The 17792-nt window shown below is 37.7% G+C and overlaps 1 protein-coding gene across 3 annotated transcripts in view; it reads left to right on the top strand.

The window, feature by feature from the left end:
- Positions 1 to 17792, top strand: part of LOC113933991 (phospholipid-transporting ATPase FetA-like) — a 118428-nt gene that overhangs the window by 15575 nt on the left and 85061 nt on the right. Inside the window, exons 1-3 of one of the 3 annotated variants that reach the window (XM_027614403.2) lie at positions 11753 to 11783; positions 12788 to 12836; positions 14528 to 14605. In XM_027614403.2, coding sequence (XP_027470204.2) covers positions 14563 to 14605 — 43 coding nt within the window. In that variant the 5' untranslated portion in view covers positions 11753 to 11783; positions 12788 to 12836; positions 14528 to 14562. Of the gene's footprint in view, positions 1 to 9418; positions 9481 to 11752; positions 11784 to 12787; positions 12837 to 14527; positions 14606 to 17792 lie in introns of those variants that run through there. The other 2 variants (XM_027614404.2, XM_027614402.2) reach the window with 2 other exon arrangements.

Here is a 17792-nt window from a genome sequence, read left to right as displayed (position 1 = left end):
CTGAGAGGTCAGTTGTTACTCCACCACCATCTCTAAGAACTTGGAAATAAGGGAAGTTAGACTTATGACTGAGGATTAAATTGTAACATTAACATATATCAAAGCAAAGTTATCAAAAATCACCTTAAAAAGGAAAACCGGACAAATTAAGACTTGACTAAAGATATTTATCTAAAGAACATTCATTGAAGCACTATTGGTTAGCAGTGGCAACATAGAAACAGGACAGCAAGAGGCATACTTCAGTTGTGCCTAACTGTCCAAGGGAGAGAAGGTTGTGCCTAACTGTCCAAGGGAGAGAATGTAGCCAACCAACTTGAACATTCCTATCTCTCATCTGTGGCCTGATGCTATTAAACCTTTGAAACATGCAATTTAATTTCCCTACCTCAAATTCCAAGTTCATCAAGCAACTTTCTTTCTGATTATGACTCGTTTCTTATGTGTATCTTTCTACAAGGAGAAAATGAACTTCATGCCAAAGCAAATATTATCATCACTATGACAGTTAATCTATTTCATTGAAAATAATCATTTACCATTCTGGTTTTACATCAGCCTCTGACCCCTTTTTTTTTTTTAAATATTTAATTTATTTATTCATGAGAGACAGAGGGAGAGAGAGAGAGAAGCAGGCTCCCAAGGAGCAGGGAGCCCGATGTGGGACTCGATCCCAGGACCCTGGGGTCATGACCTGAGCCGAAGGCAGACGCTTAACCATCTGAGCCACCCAGGCGCCCATCCTCTGACCCCTTTTTAATGTTAGTTTGAATTGTAGGTTCTATCTCAGTAAAGAGCCAAAACCAAGTTTCTGAGCTTAAAACAGTGAATTCAAGATAAATTCCACTTTGTTGAATTTTACCTCATATAATTGTCAAACGTAACCCCTTCACATCCTCCCCATTGCCATTGCCTTAATTCACCTACTTATTATTTTTCCTCTGGATTAAAATAATAGCATCTCAACTCATTTTCTGGCCATCAGTCAGAATACACTGCACACTGATGTATCTTTAAAACATGTTTCATTATGTTAACTTTTAAAGTATTTAATGGCATTCTGCAATGTCCTCCATTCCGTTACCTTTCATATCTTGTTCCTCAGCCCTGCCTGGAAAATTCTGTCTCCCATATTCATTAAGCTAACTTATATTAATGCTTTAAGACTCAGCACAGGATCTGCTCCAAGAAACTTTACCTGACCCCCACAATTTGGTTTAGATATTCCTCTTTTGCACTTCCATGACATCCTGTCCTTACCTCTATCATTCTATCCACTACACTATAGAGCAATTGTTTACTCATATGTTTCCCTTACTGGACAGTGAATTTCTTCATTGCAGCGATAGGGATATTGTCTGAATCTTTTCTATATTCCCTAGCTCTTAGTATAATACTTGATCTGTTAAATGAATTTAAGAACCTCTCTTATAACTTTATTCATTTCACTTAAACTTCAACAAGGGGCGCCTGGGTGGCTCAGATGGTTGGGCGTCAGCCTTTGGCTTGGGTCGTGATCCCGGGGTCCTGGGATCGAGTCCCGCATCGGGCTCCCTGCTCCTTGGGAGCCTGCTTCTCCCTCTGCCTCTCTCTCTCTGTCTCTCATGAATAAATAAATAAAATCTTTAAAAATAAATAAATAAATAAATAAATAAATAAACTTCAACAAGCTTCTGCAGTCTCCTTTCATCTCTTCCAATCTGAACATTTATCCCTAGCTACTTTTTTCCCCACTTTGAACTTGTCACACTCTTGCTGTTTCTTCAGAGCCATATGACCAACAAACTACCATGTGTGTCCATTAAGGAGATTGTCAGGTTATCACAAGTTTGTGAAATATCATTTTAATATATAATTCCTCATGGGGCACCTGGGTGGCTCAGCGTCTGCCTTCAGCTCGGGTCATGATCCCAAGGTCCTGGGATTAAGCCCCCGCATCGGGCTCCCTGCTCAGTGGGAAGCCTGCTTCTCCCTCTCCTACTCCCCCACCTGTGCTCCCTCTCTCGCCGTCTCTCTCTCTCTGTCAAATAAATAAATAAAATCTTTAAAAAAAAGAGAGAGAGATTTCAAGATTCTAGCAGAATCTTGTCATTTATTAAAATATATATATATAATTCCTCCTGTAGAATACAATATGATTGAATAAAAATAGTTTAAGTAAAATGTAATTGAAAATGTAGGTAACCTCTGGCTCTTAAAATTACTACATAAACAATAGCAAATAGACAAAAAAAAAAATCTTTGAGATGAAAATTCTAAGCAGTTGGCTAGGTTCACCCACTACATTAATGAGTACTGCACACCACACAGAGCATCCAATTGAGAGTTATGCTTCAATAAAATCACTCTATGGGGATTTTCAAGGTCTTGTGAGCTTTCAAGGTTGCTCATGAAATTTATACAAATACTGAATCTGAGAATGCCAGGTCTGTAGTACCACATATATATGCTAGGCTTGATGATGTATTAAACAATGTAAGTTATGGTTTTTGACCTCAAAAAGTATACAGATGTTTCCCTTTATTCAAAGGACTCATGAATTTCCACCTCCTCTAGGAAATCCTATTTCGAAGAGGTAGTGAATGAATGGTCTCTTTACAGATACATTTTTAATTATTGAATAATGACTGTGATTGCATTAGATTTATAGATTAATCTGGGGGATAATTTGTATTTTTTGCAATATTGAGTCTCCTTATCCAGGAGACTCAATTTCTCTATTAATTCAGGTCTTCTTCTGTGGCCCTCAGTAAAATTTTGTATCTTTTCATATAGACCCATACATTTAGTTATTTATTTTTTAAAGATTTTATTTATTTGACAGAGAGAGACACAGTGAGAGAGGGAGCACAAGCAGGGGGAGTGGGAGAGGAAGAAGCAGGCTTCCCGCCGAGCAGGGAGCCCGATGTGGGGCTCGAACCCAGGACCCTGGGATCATGACCTGAGCCGAAGGCAGACACTTAACGACTGAGCCACCCAGGCACCCCTAGACCCATACATTTATTGTTAGGTTTATTCATAGATATTTTAAATTTTGTTGCTATTTAAGTGGTACTTTTTCCATTATTTTTTCTGATTATTATAAGTATCTACAAAGGCTATTTCATTGTAAATTTATTTTGTGACTGGGCACCTTACCAAAATCTTATTTCTATAATTTCTAGAGTCATGGAGTAGTCCTAAGATTGGAAAGGAGGAGCGGTGGAAATTTTCTTGTCCAACCTTCTCATATACAGATAAGACTCAGAGTAGTCCAAACAGGTTTGATTGAAATCTTAGATCTCATGAATCTCTAGTCATTGAGTTTGACAAAATATGGTAAAGAGGCAAGGGAGCAAGACTGAGACAACAGACTGCTAAGGTTGGACCTCTTAAATCTGTATCTTGATGTGGTCATCACCAATCCAAGCTTTACAAATTCAGAAATTCAATGTACAGCTTGTCTTAGGAGTGACCCGGTCTCAGGAGATCAATTCACTCCTTTCTTTCTGGCAAGAAAAATTTATCAACAAGACAACTAAGTTGGAAGTTTAACATGGAAAATCTAATAACATCCAGGGCATTATATTCTCATGGCCAGCTCTACTCAGGAGAGCAAATTAGAGATCCCAGAATCACAGCAAAGAGAACGGGATGTTTTTATGTGGTATTTACATTAAGATATGGTACTCTGATATTCTTTTCTGTTTTAATCATGATATTAGATAAATGTCCAATGATATTTCTTTCCAAATAACTCTGATAGGCATTATAATGAGAGAAAACTTTCCCTAGGCAATGGCTGAAACAGTGATAAATGTTTCAGTATTTTCTCTTCTAAAAACTGTCATTCCTTCACTCTCTCGTAACCAACATGTTAGTTTTAAAGAGTAGAGCTTCTCTTAGATTAGCTCTATTTTAACTCCATGGCTTCCTTTCTAGAGAAGAACCCTAAGCTCCATGCTGAAATGTATTTAGGCTGTACTTTAATCTTACCAGCTTGCTTATTTATTTATTTATGGGGGCGGGGCAGAGGAAGAGGGAGAGAGAGAATCCGAAGCAGGCTCAGTACTCTACACTCAGTGCGGAGCACAACCAACCCTGACATCATGACCTGAGCCAAAATCAAGAGTCACACATCCAACCAACTGGAACCACCTAGGTGCCCCTATCATCTTTTAAGCAGATTACTTCAGGAATATTTCCGTAGATGGGTTAAACATTTATTAATGTTGATTCTTGTTAACTGCCTTTCAAGGCCATGGTAGGTATGTTTAAAATCTAGTCCCCAAATTCTATATATACCTTTTTTGGTCCTATAGCTTCCCTATCAAACATAACACAGCTTCTTGAGAGCAACTATAAAACTGACCGCTAAGCATGACCCATCAGTAGTTATTGAAATTCAGGGATTGTCAGGATTCTCTGTTAGGTGGAGCTGCCCACCTGCTCAATCTTTTGTCAGAACTGTTACTGTTGCTTTAGGTGGCATTTATCTGGGTGGGCCCAACTGACCAGGCTACCATGTGATTTGGAATTGTTGGACTAGAATGAAAATACGTAGAGTGAATGTCAGTAATGATATTGGAAATCTCTGAAAGATAAATTGGAGAATTGAAATGCCTAATACGGTTTGAGGTTGGATAAGCTTGGAGTGGAGTGCATTTAAGCAGCAAAGCTGAGATGTCCTAGATCTATGCTGAGAAACTAGTGAAGTGCTCATAATTCCTTTTATTGGCTGCAGCTCATTCAGTAAGTAAGTGGATCAGCCAGATTTTAGGCCTCAGAACCCTGAATACCCAGTGCAGTTACCACAGTTACCATATGCTGGAAGGTGAGGATGGTACTATATTAAGTAGCACACTCAAGGACTTGGTGTTTATCTCAATACTCACCAGCTGGGAAGAGATAAGGATGGAACTTACGCAGGCTTTTCTTTTGGCTTTTGCTTGCCTCCAGGGCTTATAGGACTCAGGAGAAATTTAATGAATAAAGGAATTTATAAATAGAGCTGTCTGAAAATGTAGAGACCATCTTGAGAGTGATTTCTTCTGTACTTGAAGTATTTAAGTGAGGCAGCCAGGGTTGCTAAACACAGGGAATGACTGCTCTGGTTGGGAGGATGGATTAAGGATCTCCCAGTCCCCTTCTAGTTGTGAAATTCTGTAATTTCCAGGATCAGAGTAACTCTGAGAGGTTATCCAAGATCCAGGGTGGCTCCCAGCATAGACATTCCTGGTGGGAGTGGCGGGCAATTCTGAAAGTAATTATTTTTACTTGAGCTTAGTTTAATTTAGTTCCCCCTGGTCGTTCAGTGACTCTCCTTAGACCCAATAAAACCCCTTATGATATGAGAAAACCACTTGACAACTCCATTTGGCACTGTGATCCAGGGATGTTCTCAGTTTAGTCTCAAAGCCAGCATTTCCTGGGGACATAGCAGGGAGCCTAATTAATACTGGAGTGACTTAAACTCCCACAGCTTGTTGACCTGGTAGCATTAGGAATATTTTGCTTTCTGCTGTGAAGTAGAGTAGTAAAGGAGAGATCACTAGCAGAGAACTGACATATGGGGCCCAGAAAATTCCTCACAACTCATGATTTTGGATTCTGTGAGTCACAGACCCTCCCCACTTCATGGCTGCCACATTTGTATCTAATAAAGTAGGGCAGCTAAGGTAATTAAGCTAAGCTAATGTGTCTTTGGATTGGTTTTAACTAAGAGGTGTACAGATCCCAGAGCTGATTTTAGACATCACCTGACAAAGTGTTTGTATTCTTTATAGCACTTGTCTTGATGAAGGGACATCTTATAAGTTGTATTTTTCAGAAGGGCTAATATTCTTAATAATTTTACCTACTGCTTATCTTCGTTCTTTTTTTTTTTCAAGTTCATCCAATTCCCTACTTAGAAGCCAGGCTCTGTGCAAGGGCTTTAGAAGACACAGAAATTAATTAGACATGCTCACACTAGCCAATCTGAGAGAGGAGATAAAATTCAAAAAATAATTATAACATAAGGAAGAACAATTGATTAGGAGAATAATACCAATGAAGTAATATAGCAGTTTGGAGAGGTGGGGGAATTATTTCTGGATCAGAGAAAGAGAGAAACTACATTGGATTCATGGAATTTGAGCTTGCCTTTTTTTTAAATTTTTATTGTTATGTTAATCACCATATATTACATAATTTGTTTTGGTGTACTGTTCCATGATTCATTGTTTGTTCATAACACCCAGTGCTCCATGCAGAATGTGCCCTCCTCAATACCCATCACCAGGCTAACCCATCCCCCCAGCCCCTCCCCTCTAGAACCCTCAGTTTGTTTTTCAGAGTCCATCATCTCTCCTGGTTCGTCTCCCCCTCTGACTTACTCCCCTTCATTCTTCCTCTCCTGCTATCTTCTTCTTTTTCTTTTTTCTTAAAATATGTTGCGTTATTTGTTTCAGAAGTACAGATCTGTGATTCAACAGTCTTACACAATTCACAGTGCTCACCGTAGCACATACCTTCCCCAATGTCCATCACCCAGCCACCCCATCCCTCCCACTGCCCCCACCACTCCAGCAACACTCAGTTTGTTCCTGAGATTAAGAATTCCTCATATCAGTGAGGTCATATGATACATGTCTTTCTCTGATTGACTTATTTCACTAAGCATAACACCCTCCAGTTCCATCCACGTCGTTGCAAATGGCAAGATCTCATTCCTTTTGATGGCTGCATAATATTCCATTGTGTATATATACCACATCTTCTTTATCCATTCATCTGTCGATGGACATCTTGGCTCTTTCCACAGTTTGGCTATTGTGGACATTGTTGAGCTTGCCTTTGTTAAGATAGCCTTTGAAGGATTTTGACTGATATAGAGCAAGGGCATTACCCTTGGGACAGCGTGAGTAGTGGCATAGATGCAGGAAAGTCTGGGCCATTTTTAGGGAATTGTACATAGGCCAGTTTGAATAAAGATAAATAATGGAAAAGAAAGGTGAAAGAATAGTTAGGGCTCAAATGGGAGCATCTTGAATGTGTGGCTGATATCTGAACTTCATTCAGTAATCCATGGGGAGCCACTGCGGGTTTTGACCTTGTCAGGAAGAAGACATGATCAGTGTTCTGCTTTAGGGCAGCAATGGATAGTGTGTAAAAGTCAGAAGCAGGATATTGAATCCAGAAGGAAAGTAAAAGGAATCTGAGATGATAGTAGTGGGATTAGAAAGGAAGTAATAGCTTCAAGAGATCTTCAGATAGAATATATAGGACCTGGCAGGTAATCAGAGGGGGAACTGAAGGTGATTCTTGGATTTCATGAACAAGTTAGAATAGTAAAACAGAGGGGCGCCTGGGTTGTTCAGTCATTAAGCGTCTGCCTTCGGCTCAGGTCTTAATCCCAGAGTCCTGGGATTGAGTCCCACATCAGGCTCCCTGCTCAGCAGGAAGCCTGCTTCTCCCTCTATCATTCCCCCTGCTTGTGTTCCCTCTCTCGCTGTGTCTCTATCTGTCAAATAAATAAATAAAATCTTAAAAAAAAAGAATAGTAAGACAGAGAAACAGATGTGTTAAAAATCAGAGAAGGTAAGAAATATCATTTTGGAACATGAGTATCTTGAGATGCTAGTGAGCAGCTAAGAGGAAATGTCCAACATTTGGGGTTTAAGATGGTTTTAGGAGCCAGGGGTAGAGATGCAATGAGAGGATTTGATATCATAATTCAAGGAAAACACACACAGACAACAGGGAGAACAATGCTTTGGGGAATAGCCCATGTGCAAGGCACTGTAGAAAATGCTTGATATACTTTATATAATCTTTGCAACCAAGGTGAAGCAATTATCTTCATATGAGAGATGAAAGACTGAAGTTCAGAGTGATTATCTCATTATCCCAAGGTTACACTTTAATAAGTGTTGGCTCCAGCGTTTAAATTTAGGTCAGCCTAACTGCTACATCACATTGCAAAGCAATCAAAGAGGTAGCGGAAGAAAAATGAGGGAAATGAATTATCATGAGAACAAGGAAAGAAAAGACCAAGTATCTTAATGAACTATATGGGGGCCACGGGATAGAAAAGACTGAGGTAAGGAGGTGAAATGTCTTCAAATGGTTCCTAGTAGCTCCAGCTTTTGTTGGGAATTGGTGCCAAAGCCACATAGATGCCAGGCTTAGGGACATCAAGAAAGGCTATGTAGGGGCCTTGAACTGTGCTTGGCCTAGCTGGAGGTTGAGTTCCATCTACAATTGTACATTTTAACTTACTCAAACACTTATTCCAGAAGCATCCAGATGATTTTCCAACCTTCTTTTTAGCAGAAGAAACTACTTTTTTAAACTGAAAATATGGGAAAATACCAGATAAAAGTGGAGTTATTCAAGTTGAGAGAAAGGAAGTGCTCTCTACTTCCTCCTTGCTCCTCTCTACCCTAAACTGTATTTCAGGCCCTGAGAAACCTGCCTGCTTTACATAACACCATTTGAAAACCCCTGCTGTACTTTTTCTTTTTTTCAATGAGAAAGGGAAGTGATTATTATTATAGATAAGAAAAGCTAGAAAACTGAAGGTAAAAGTCATTTGCTTTAGGTACAAATAATTTAGGAATCCAGCTGAGAATAGAACAGAGGTTTCCAAACTCCCCATCAGTCAGTGTTCTTTCTGGCCCTTGACTCAAATTTTAGTTGTTTAAAAAGAAATGTAACATTTGCTTTCTAAGATTTCATTCAACAGACATTTGTTAACTACTTATATGTGCAAGACAGTTAAGACTAAGTAAACGTTGACTTACTTTTATAAACTAAAAGAAAAAGAAAATAAACTACCCAAAAACATATTTTACTACTTAATAAGGAGCTTACTTTGTGAGACTGCAAAATTACAAATACTAGAAGATTTTTTGGTCAGACCCAATTTAAAGCTCTAGGCAGACAAGAGGGGTTTTTGTAACACACAACTGCTTTATAAAACCTGCCTTCTGGATGAAGCAGCTAACTCCTGAGGAAGACCCCGAGTTTGAAAATAGAAGCAGTAGCTAAGAAACTGTAGTGTTTTGTGGGTTCCTTTCTACCCATTTTGTATTTGAAGTTTATATTAATCTTTAGCTTTTTTGTTTTAAACCTCCTGAAACCAAATCCAAGTTAATTGAAAGGTTATTTGAGGTCTGTGAATCACCTTTGGAAGAAGCAGTTTGAAAATCGAGGTACTGAGACTCACTTCACTTTCCCTATCTAGAGGAAACAGAAGAAAAAAAAAATCCATAAAAAAGGAATGTGGCAATTTCCCAAAAGCCAAGAAGCTGTTAGAAGTAGAAAATGGAAGGAAGTTTTGTCATCTAAATGACCTCATAGACAAGTAGATGTTTCAACATACTCCCACCCCTCCCAGAATTTTAAAGAAGATCCTTGTTTTCCTAAAGTGTTTTCCTGTCAGAAAGTAGTTGTGATTGAAGTAAGGACGTGAAGTGGGGACTGTAACTGAGAAGAAAGGGAGAATGTGGAGTGCTGGTGGGTTTGGGACTGTGTTTGAGAGCATTTTGGGGTAAACTTGCTTTTTAATTATGTATGTGCTTCTGTTGCTTTAAAAAAACAAACTTTTGTTAGCTTTGCTGAGATTCATGTGATATGAATTGGGATGGGAGAACCTGATTTCTGGAGTAACTAGGGATTTGTGCATTGGATGTAATAGCTAACTCTGGGAAACCTTAATGGAATGGTCTGAAAGCTTTCATGATTTTATATGACAGTCTGGGGGAAATGTAGCTTTTAGTTTTAGTCAGGGGATGATGGGCATATCTGCTTCTGTGTGAGAATCCTATCCTCAGATTCTGACATGCAGAAGTTTGTTCCTTTGTTGATGAAAAATCTATTTTCTGAAAGACAGATTTGTTCATTAAGAGCCAATTATGACTTGTATGCATGCAGTCTATGACATTCTAGTACTGAGAGTCATCAGCTATGCCACTGCCAGACTTCATTGTGTTTATTGTAGTTTATGTATCTTTCAGATGGAGCTAAATATAAACTTGAAGACTTTCTCCAAACCTTTATACTTAGTAAATTTACTAGTTTTTTGTGTATAATAACTGGGTGGGGGCAATGCAGGAGGCTGGCAGCATAGAATCACAGCTAGACTTGGAGGAACTCGAAGTTGGTTTGCACTATTTTGCCAATTGGAAGACTGCGAACTGGAAGATCAATATTCCACCCCCAACCCCAAGTTTCAGTAAGGTTGTCTTTATGTTACATCATTCAGTTCAAGGTCAAGGCAGTTTAGAGATTATCAGCTGAAGATGGGACCTGTTATTTCTACCTTTGATTCTTATATCTAAATGAAAGAGTTTTAGATCCTTTAACCATGTCTTTTTTTTTTTTTTGAAAGAGAGAGAACATGTGCACACATGTAAGGGTGGTGGTAGGGGAGGAGCAGAGGGAGAGGGAGAGAGAGAATGTTAAGCAGTCTCCACACTCGGCTCGGAGCCCGAGAGGGACTTGATCCCACAATGCTGAGATCATGACCTGAGCTGAAATCAAGAGCTGGACCCTTAACAGACTGAGCCACCCAGGTGCCCCATGTCTCACAGAAGCTGGTGCTATTCCTTGACTTCTCTTCGATCCCTCTTCTTATGACTCTAGTGTTTTACAACCTTCTTTTAAAAATGTAATGAGTCCCCCACCACCAAATATTTAGTAATTACAAAGGAAAAAATAGTAAGTTTACAGTGGAAAATTTTGGCAGACACCATCTTAACCAAGCAATGTAGGTTCATATCACCAGGAATACACATGACAGCATGTATCCCCTGATAGGATGTCCTGAGAAGGGCACATCAGACAAACACAAGTTGAGGCACACTCTACAAAACAATTGGTCAGTACCTTTCAAAAGTGTCAAGATCATGAAAAACAAAGAATCGGGAACATTGACAAGTTGAAGAAGACATGCAGCTAAATGCAATGTAGGATACTGGATTGGGTCCTAGAGCCAAAAAAAAAAAAGGACATGAGTGGAAAGCATTGGTAAAAAATAATTTCTGTACCTCGATTTATATTATTATATGAAGGTTAATTTCTTAGTGTATAATTGTTCTATTATGGTATATAAGATATTAACATAAGAATACAGTGTGGGGGGCACCTGGGTGGCTCAGTTGTTAAGCATCTGCCTTCAGCTCAGGTCATGATCCCAGGGTCCTGGGATCGAGTCCCACATTGGGCTCCCTGCTCAGTGGGAGGCCTGCCTCTCCCTTCTCCCACTCCCCCTGCTTGTGTTCCCTCTCTCGCTGTCTCTCTCACTGTCAAATAAATAAATAAAATCTTTAAAAAAAAAAAGAATACAGTGTGTGAAGGGTATATGGAAATTCTCTATACTATTTTTGCAACTCTTCTGTAAGTTTAAAATTATCTCAAAATAAAATGTTTTTCTTTTAAATGTGGTGACCCAAATTGGCCTATTCTTTCAATAAGGGTTATTAAAAAATTACTCTCCTGAATAAGATAGGAAGGGTATTCCATATGATTGGTATATTTAATTTTTTAGTTCTTTTGTTTTTTTTAATTTAACTTTAATTTTTTAGTTCTTTTATTATGTGTTGAATAGATGTAAAGTTTATAACAAATGTGTAAGTTGTAAAGAGTAACAATAACATAAACACAAGTGTAGCTTGAAGCTCTCAGTATATATGCCTTTTCCATCCTCCCCACCCTCTCCCTAACCTTTATCCTGAATTTTGTACTTTTCATCTTCTCGTTTCTCTTTATAGGTTTACCTTGAAAATGTGTGTTCCTAATTGCATGATTTTTAACTTTATGTAAGTGGAACATCATATGTATTCTTTTGCAATTTTCCCCCTAAATATTTTATTCCTGAGATTTAATCATGTTAATGTGCTTAACTGTAGTTCATTCATTTTCAGTGCTATGTAGCTTTCCATTGTATGAACATACCAAAGGTTACTTCTCTATTTTACCATTAATAGCTATTTGGTTGGTTTCCAATTTTGCTGTTATGAAGAATGCTACCATACACATCCTGTATATGACATATTATGAGAGTCTCCATAGGGTGTATACATAAAATGGACTGACTGGATTATAGGATAAATGCCCCAACAACTCTGTAAGATAAAGCCAAATTGTTTTCCAAAGTGGTTGTTCAATTTTTAAGACCATCAACAGTATGTAAGTGTTCCACTGGTTCCACTTTTTCTCTAGCACAGTATTATTAGACTTAAAACTTTTTTACCAATTTAGTGGGTATGTATATTAAAATTTTAAAAATGTTGCCATTTATTGTCTACTCTGAATCAAGCACTATGGCAGACATTTTCATACCTTATTTAACTTAATCCTCTCATAACTCTTCTTCTCTGTCCCATAATAGACACAAATGTTGTACTTAGTTTGTAATACATAATTACCCCTCACTCTCTCTCTGACAGATTTATTCTTTAGTGGGTCTTTCTCCATCTTGTATCTCCCTAATTTATTTCCTGTTTCTTTTTTTAAAATCTCAGTTTAGAAAAAATTTGAGGTACTGCTCTCTGGTTTCTAAGTGGTTAATAATTTACCCCAGCTCACATTGTTATTAATTAGTAGCAGACTGAAATTAAACCTGGTTCCCTAGCTCCCTAGCTCCCAATCTTTTTCTTTTCTCTTTTTTTTCTCTCTCTTCCCTTTTTCCTCCCACATTCCATTTCTTCCTCCCACATTTCATTTCTTCCTCCCTTCCCTCACACTCTTCTTCTCTGAGGTTTTTGTTTGTTTGTTTTTTCTTTTCTTCCTCTGAGTTTAACAGCTTAAATATACTTTCCAGATGGCTGCTATGTAATGTGATGTGTGTGCAGAGAACATCACCAGATTGGGTGAGTTCCTGATTCTAGCTAAACAGTCATTACTCAGGCCCCTGGCTGGCCATTAAGTCCCTTATAACCATTTCACATTCCTAGCTATACTGCTTGTGTGGATTTGGCCAGACTACCCTCTCAGAGCTGCTGATGGCCCTGCAGGGGATGGAGAGAAGCCAGAACTTCAGGACATCCCATCCTTGGCTCTTCTTTCTTGGCAGCTATAGAAACCCCAAGCCTACTGTGAAGATGTAGGCAACTTACAGTAGGATTGGGTTCCTAGAGAATGGTGATATTAGAACTGCTAAAATTAGTTAGGAAAACACAGATTCTGTTGACAGAAGAAACAGACATTCGGTTGGGATACAAACCTTGTAGCCAACAAGCACAAATAATTTTGTTTGGCCTGCACACTATTTAATTTTCTTTCTTTTTCATTTGGATACTTTTATAGGAAGCATGTACTCTCCAATTTGTCACAGTACCCAGCGTTTCATTTCCTATTGTTTTACATCTAACTGCTGTTAACTTCCTGGCTCCTATTTGAGTTATTTGATGCAACTCTGCCTAGATTACTGAAATATGAATTTTATCCTTAATGAGGTCACTTGGGCCTCACAGCAGAACTGGAAGATACATTGTTATTCCAAATCACAATTTTCCAGCTAGTTGTGGGTTTTTTGTTTTTTGGGTTTTTTTTTTTTTTGGTTTTCATTTATGTTGTTGTTTTTGTTGTTTTTTTCTGATAGCTGAACATCTCTTGGCTGGAAATATCCTTTTATTTAGACTTTACATTTCCCTAAAGATATGAATTTTTTTCCCATCTAATCCTGTTTGGGGTGATTAAGATGAAAATACCTATAAAGTTTTCTAATCTTGCCTTATCCACACTTAGTGGCTTGGGAGACCTGAAAGAAATGTTTAAAATAAATATACTCTATTGGCCTTTTCTGGGTTGGGTGAAGGATAAAGAGAAAGAAGAGTTTTTCTGTGTAGCAAACTCATGGGGTTTCATAAAGTATAATTTTCAAAAAGTTAAAAAACATGACTCCCATGTAAATACAAATATTTTATTTGTAGGTATCAAATATTTTATTTAACTCATTAATTAATGAGGTAATCAGTAAAAAGTTAAGACCAGTTCAAATGAAAATGTAGGAGCTAAGTATTTATAGGAAATTTAATAAAGGTTAAGATAAAATTTCTGAATTATACATAAAACTAATTGAATTCCTAAAGTGCACAAGTCATAACCTTTGGAGTTATCTTTTTCACCAAACATAAGATATTTTTATTTCTGTGGGATAAAAATCTACAAGTTAACCTCTGCCTACAGAGTTACAGAAGAGTCCCATCAATAGAAAATTAAAGATGTCAATCCAGAACTGCACTAAGAGATCACCCAATAATTCTTTTGCCTGTTTCCAATGATCTGTTACAGATAATTTTTCTAACAAAGTGTAGTCATCAGCCTAGACTTGATTACCAGAAAGTGGAATCTGTTTGCCAAGCTTTGAAAATATAACTTTATGATGAGGACATATGAAATGAGTTCTAAAATTTAGCATATGTATCTTAGAGGTAGATTATTTTGGATTTCAGAGAACAAGTTCCAAGTTTCTTAAGCACATGTTTCTTAAGCACATGTTTAAGTGAAATGGTATTGGCATGAGAAATTCTTATACTGAATCTTTTTATTTCCTTTACAGAAATTCCATGGAATTATAGTTGGTACTATTCTGCAATGTCTCTAATTGAAAGCCAAAGTGAGGACAGACAAAGTGACGGTAGGTGAACTCAGTAAATATCTAAATCTGTATGTCATTATTATTGCCTATAAAAGTAAGTGTGTGTGCATTGAGTACACGTGCTAATATACATAGGACAGACAAATAGACTGGCTAGTCTATCACTCAAACCACCAATCTACCAAACAACTGACCAGGAAAGGAAATATACTTTGCAGAAGTAAATACTTTGTCCTTACAAGTACAACTCCACTGTTTGGTTATCTGAGAATTCTGATGTGAGTAGTTCCAGTCTCTTATCTTTTGTACTTTTATTTCTATTTCTATTTTATTTTGTACTTTTATTTGGAAGTTCACCAGAAAAGCCTGTGTTCCTTTTCCTCTCCCCATCCTTCACAATGGCCTCCTGCTAAAAGAAGTGTTCAGTGTGAAAAGAGGTTGCTGAAACAGATAAGGTCATCCTTTGCAGACTCTTTGTGGACAGAGCAAATAGATCTGGCTATGGTATTAGGGAGGATTTCCATACCACTTCCATGCTCTCCTGTGGTGAATCCAAGTACTAAAGGGAGCTGGTGTAATCACACCCAAGCCTGACATGAGAAAAAAATTTTTTCTGACATAAAATTTTCAAAAAGGAAGCCAGAATGTAGTTCTATATTTAGAACTGCCTGACATGAAAAAAATTTTTTTCTGACATAAAATTTTGAAAAGCAAGCCAGAATATAGTTCTATATTTAGGCTTCCTTTTGAGGAATGAAGAAGGTGCAGAGAATGAAATTAGGTCACTGATTTCAGGTCACACTAAACCTTTATTTTCTGTCATTGTGCAGTTGTCTGATTCCTGTAGGGAACTCATTTCAAGGGCACATAGTTCCATAAAGAAGAATTCCATCCCAAGGGCACAGGCTTTAGTTCCAGGAAGAGGAAGTCAGGAACCTCCCAACTGAGGGAAAAACCAGGGAGTCCTTTCCTACTCTCAGAACTGCTAAAGGAAAGAAGGCTGGGGAAAACAAGGTAACTGACCAATTTCTCCCGCATCTTCTTATGAACAGAAAATATGGGAGAGGAGAATACTTTAGGGAACATTAAATTCAAGGCAAAAGAACGATGTGGCAATCATCAGTAAAGACTGATTTACTTACTCAACAAATATTTATTATCACCAAATGAATGCCAGCCACTGTGCTACATGCTGGCAATACAATGGCGACAAAACTACACAGAATCCCTGCTCTTACAGAAATTATAGCTTAGTGAAGGACAACCTTTAATTAAGTAATAACACATCAAATAATAGCACAGAGAAATATCAAATTATATCTACAATAAGTGCTGTGAAGTAAGATCATATGCAGGCATTGTGGTTAAGAGCATGGATTCTGGAGCCATACTGTTTAGGTTTGAATCCAAGCTCTGCTACTTACTATGTTATCTTGGGCAAGTCTCTTAATTTCTCTATGCTACAGTTTCTCATCTATGAAATCAGGCTAATAATAGTGCTACCTTGTAAGTATGTTGTGAGGACTGAATGAAGAAATATTTGTAAAGCACTTAGGACAGTATGTGGTATATGGTAAGCACTAGGTAAATATGTAAAAAAAATTTAATCTATAGGAGCTCTGATTTTTTTGTTGTTGTTGTTCAGGAAGATAACTAAGAACTTGAACATTTATAAATGGGGGTTATTTCAAAAGTCCAAAGTTTTACCAGTGAAAAATAATTGAAACCACTTTTCCTGGCCTAAACCCCTTTTAAGTAGGCGAGGCCTACCTACTACAGTAGAGTTATTGCTTGTGCTGTTTTCAGCAGTGAGCAATTAATACTGGTCCTTCCAAGATGTTGTCGTCTTAGCTTGAGTCAACAAAATAACAGTGGCAAACCCAGTAATTTGGCTTCTGCCCTTTTCTAGGCCATCAGCCTATTCTGGTTGGAAGACTCAGAATACATAGAGTGAATATTGACTGCTTCTAGTGTCTTGCTTATCTACCCTCTCCTTTCTATCCATCATATTAATCTTCCGAAAATCCAGTTTTATCGTGTTTTTCCCTGCTGAAAGTCTTTCTGGGATTCCTTGTCAGCTACTGATCATTTTAAGGTCATCAGCCTAACATTAAAGCCCTGACTTTATAGTCTTGTTTCCTGCCTCCTTCAGACTCTTCTTACCTCTGTAATATCATACAACTTGTCCTGTCTCAGTGCCAAACTTTTCATCAGGTTCTTCTTCCTGCTTACATACCCGTCTCCTATATTTATATTGAACCTATATTCATCGTTTAGGTTTAGTGCAAGTTTTTCTCCATGACCTTCTCCGGCAATTCCAGCCACCAACCTCCCCTGCCCCCTCCCCTGCATTATCTTTCCATCTTGAATTCTTACAGTGCTTGGCTTCTGGAGTTTTTTAAAATAATAGCCTTATTGAACCATAACTTACATGCCATTGAAATACCCTTTTAAAGCATACAATTTAGTGATTTTTAAAATATATTAATGGAATTGTGCCACTGTGACTATAATTTAATTTTAGAACATTTTCATCACTCCAAAAAGGAACCCCATACCCATTAGCAGTCACTCCCAATTCCTGCCTTCCCCAGCCTCTAGCAACCACTAATTTACTTTCTATCTCTATTGATTTGCCTATACTGGACATGACATAAATAGAATCATAAAATATCTGGCCTTTTGTGACTGGCTTCTTTCACTTAATATTTTCAAGGTTCATGTTATAGTATGTGTCAGTACTCCATTCCTTTGTAAGGCTGAATACCATTCCAATGTATGTATATACCACAATTTATCCATTCACCAGTAGATAGACATTTGGGTTGTTTCCACTTTGGGGCTATTATGAACAATTCTGCTATAGCCATTCATGTATAAGCTTTTGTGTGAACATATCATTTCAATTCTCTTGAATGTACAATTAATTTTAAGTCTTACTTATATCCTATATTGAATTGTTGCTTTACTGTTTGGGGTATATCTTGTATGATTCTACTAAATTGTCTGCCTAGCACAGTGCCTACAGAGTTTCCTCTGTTCTGGAAAGTATATATGTATACATTTATATGTAAATGCCCTGAAAAGGAAGGGACACAAAGGATATACACCAGTCTGTTAATGGTGCTTTCCTTGGGAAAGGGAGAAAGAGGGGAAAGGAAACTTACTTTCTTTCTTTATATTTCTGATTTTAGATCTTTTACACTTAAAATATATTTATGTGTTA

Source organism: Zalophus californianus, chromosome 13, assembly GCF_009762305.2.
Source record: "Zalophus californianus isolate mZalCal1 chromosome 13, mZalCal1.pri.v2, whole genome shotgun sequence".
In the NCBI taxonomy this organism is placed as follows: domain Eukaryota; kingdom Metazoa; phylum Chordata; class Mammalia; order Carnivora; family Otariidae; genus Zalophus; species Zalophus californianus.
Note: the sequence above shows the minus strand (reverse complement) of the source record. Positions and strands in the feature narration are given on the sequence as shown.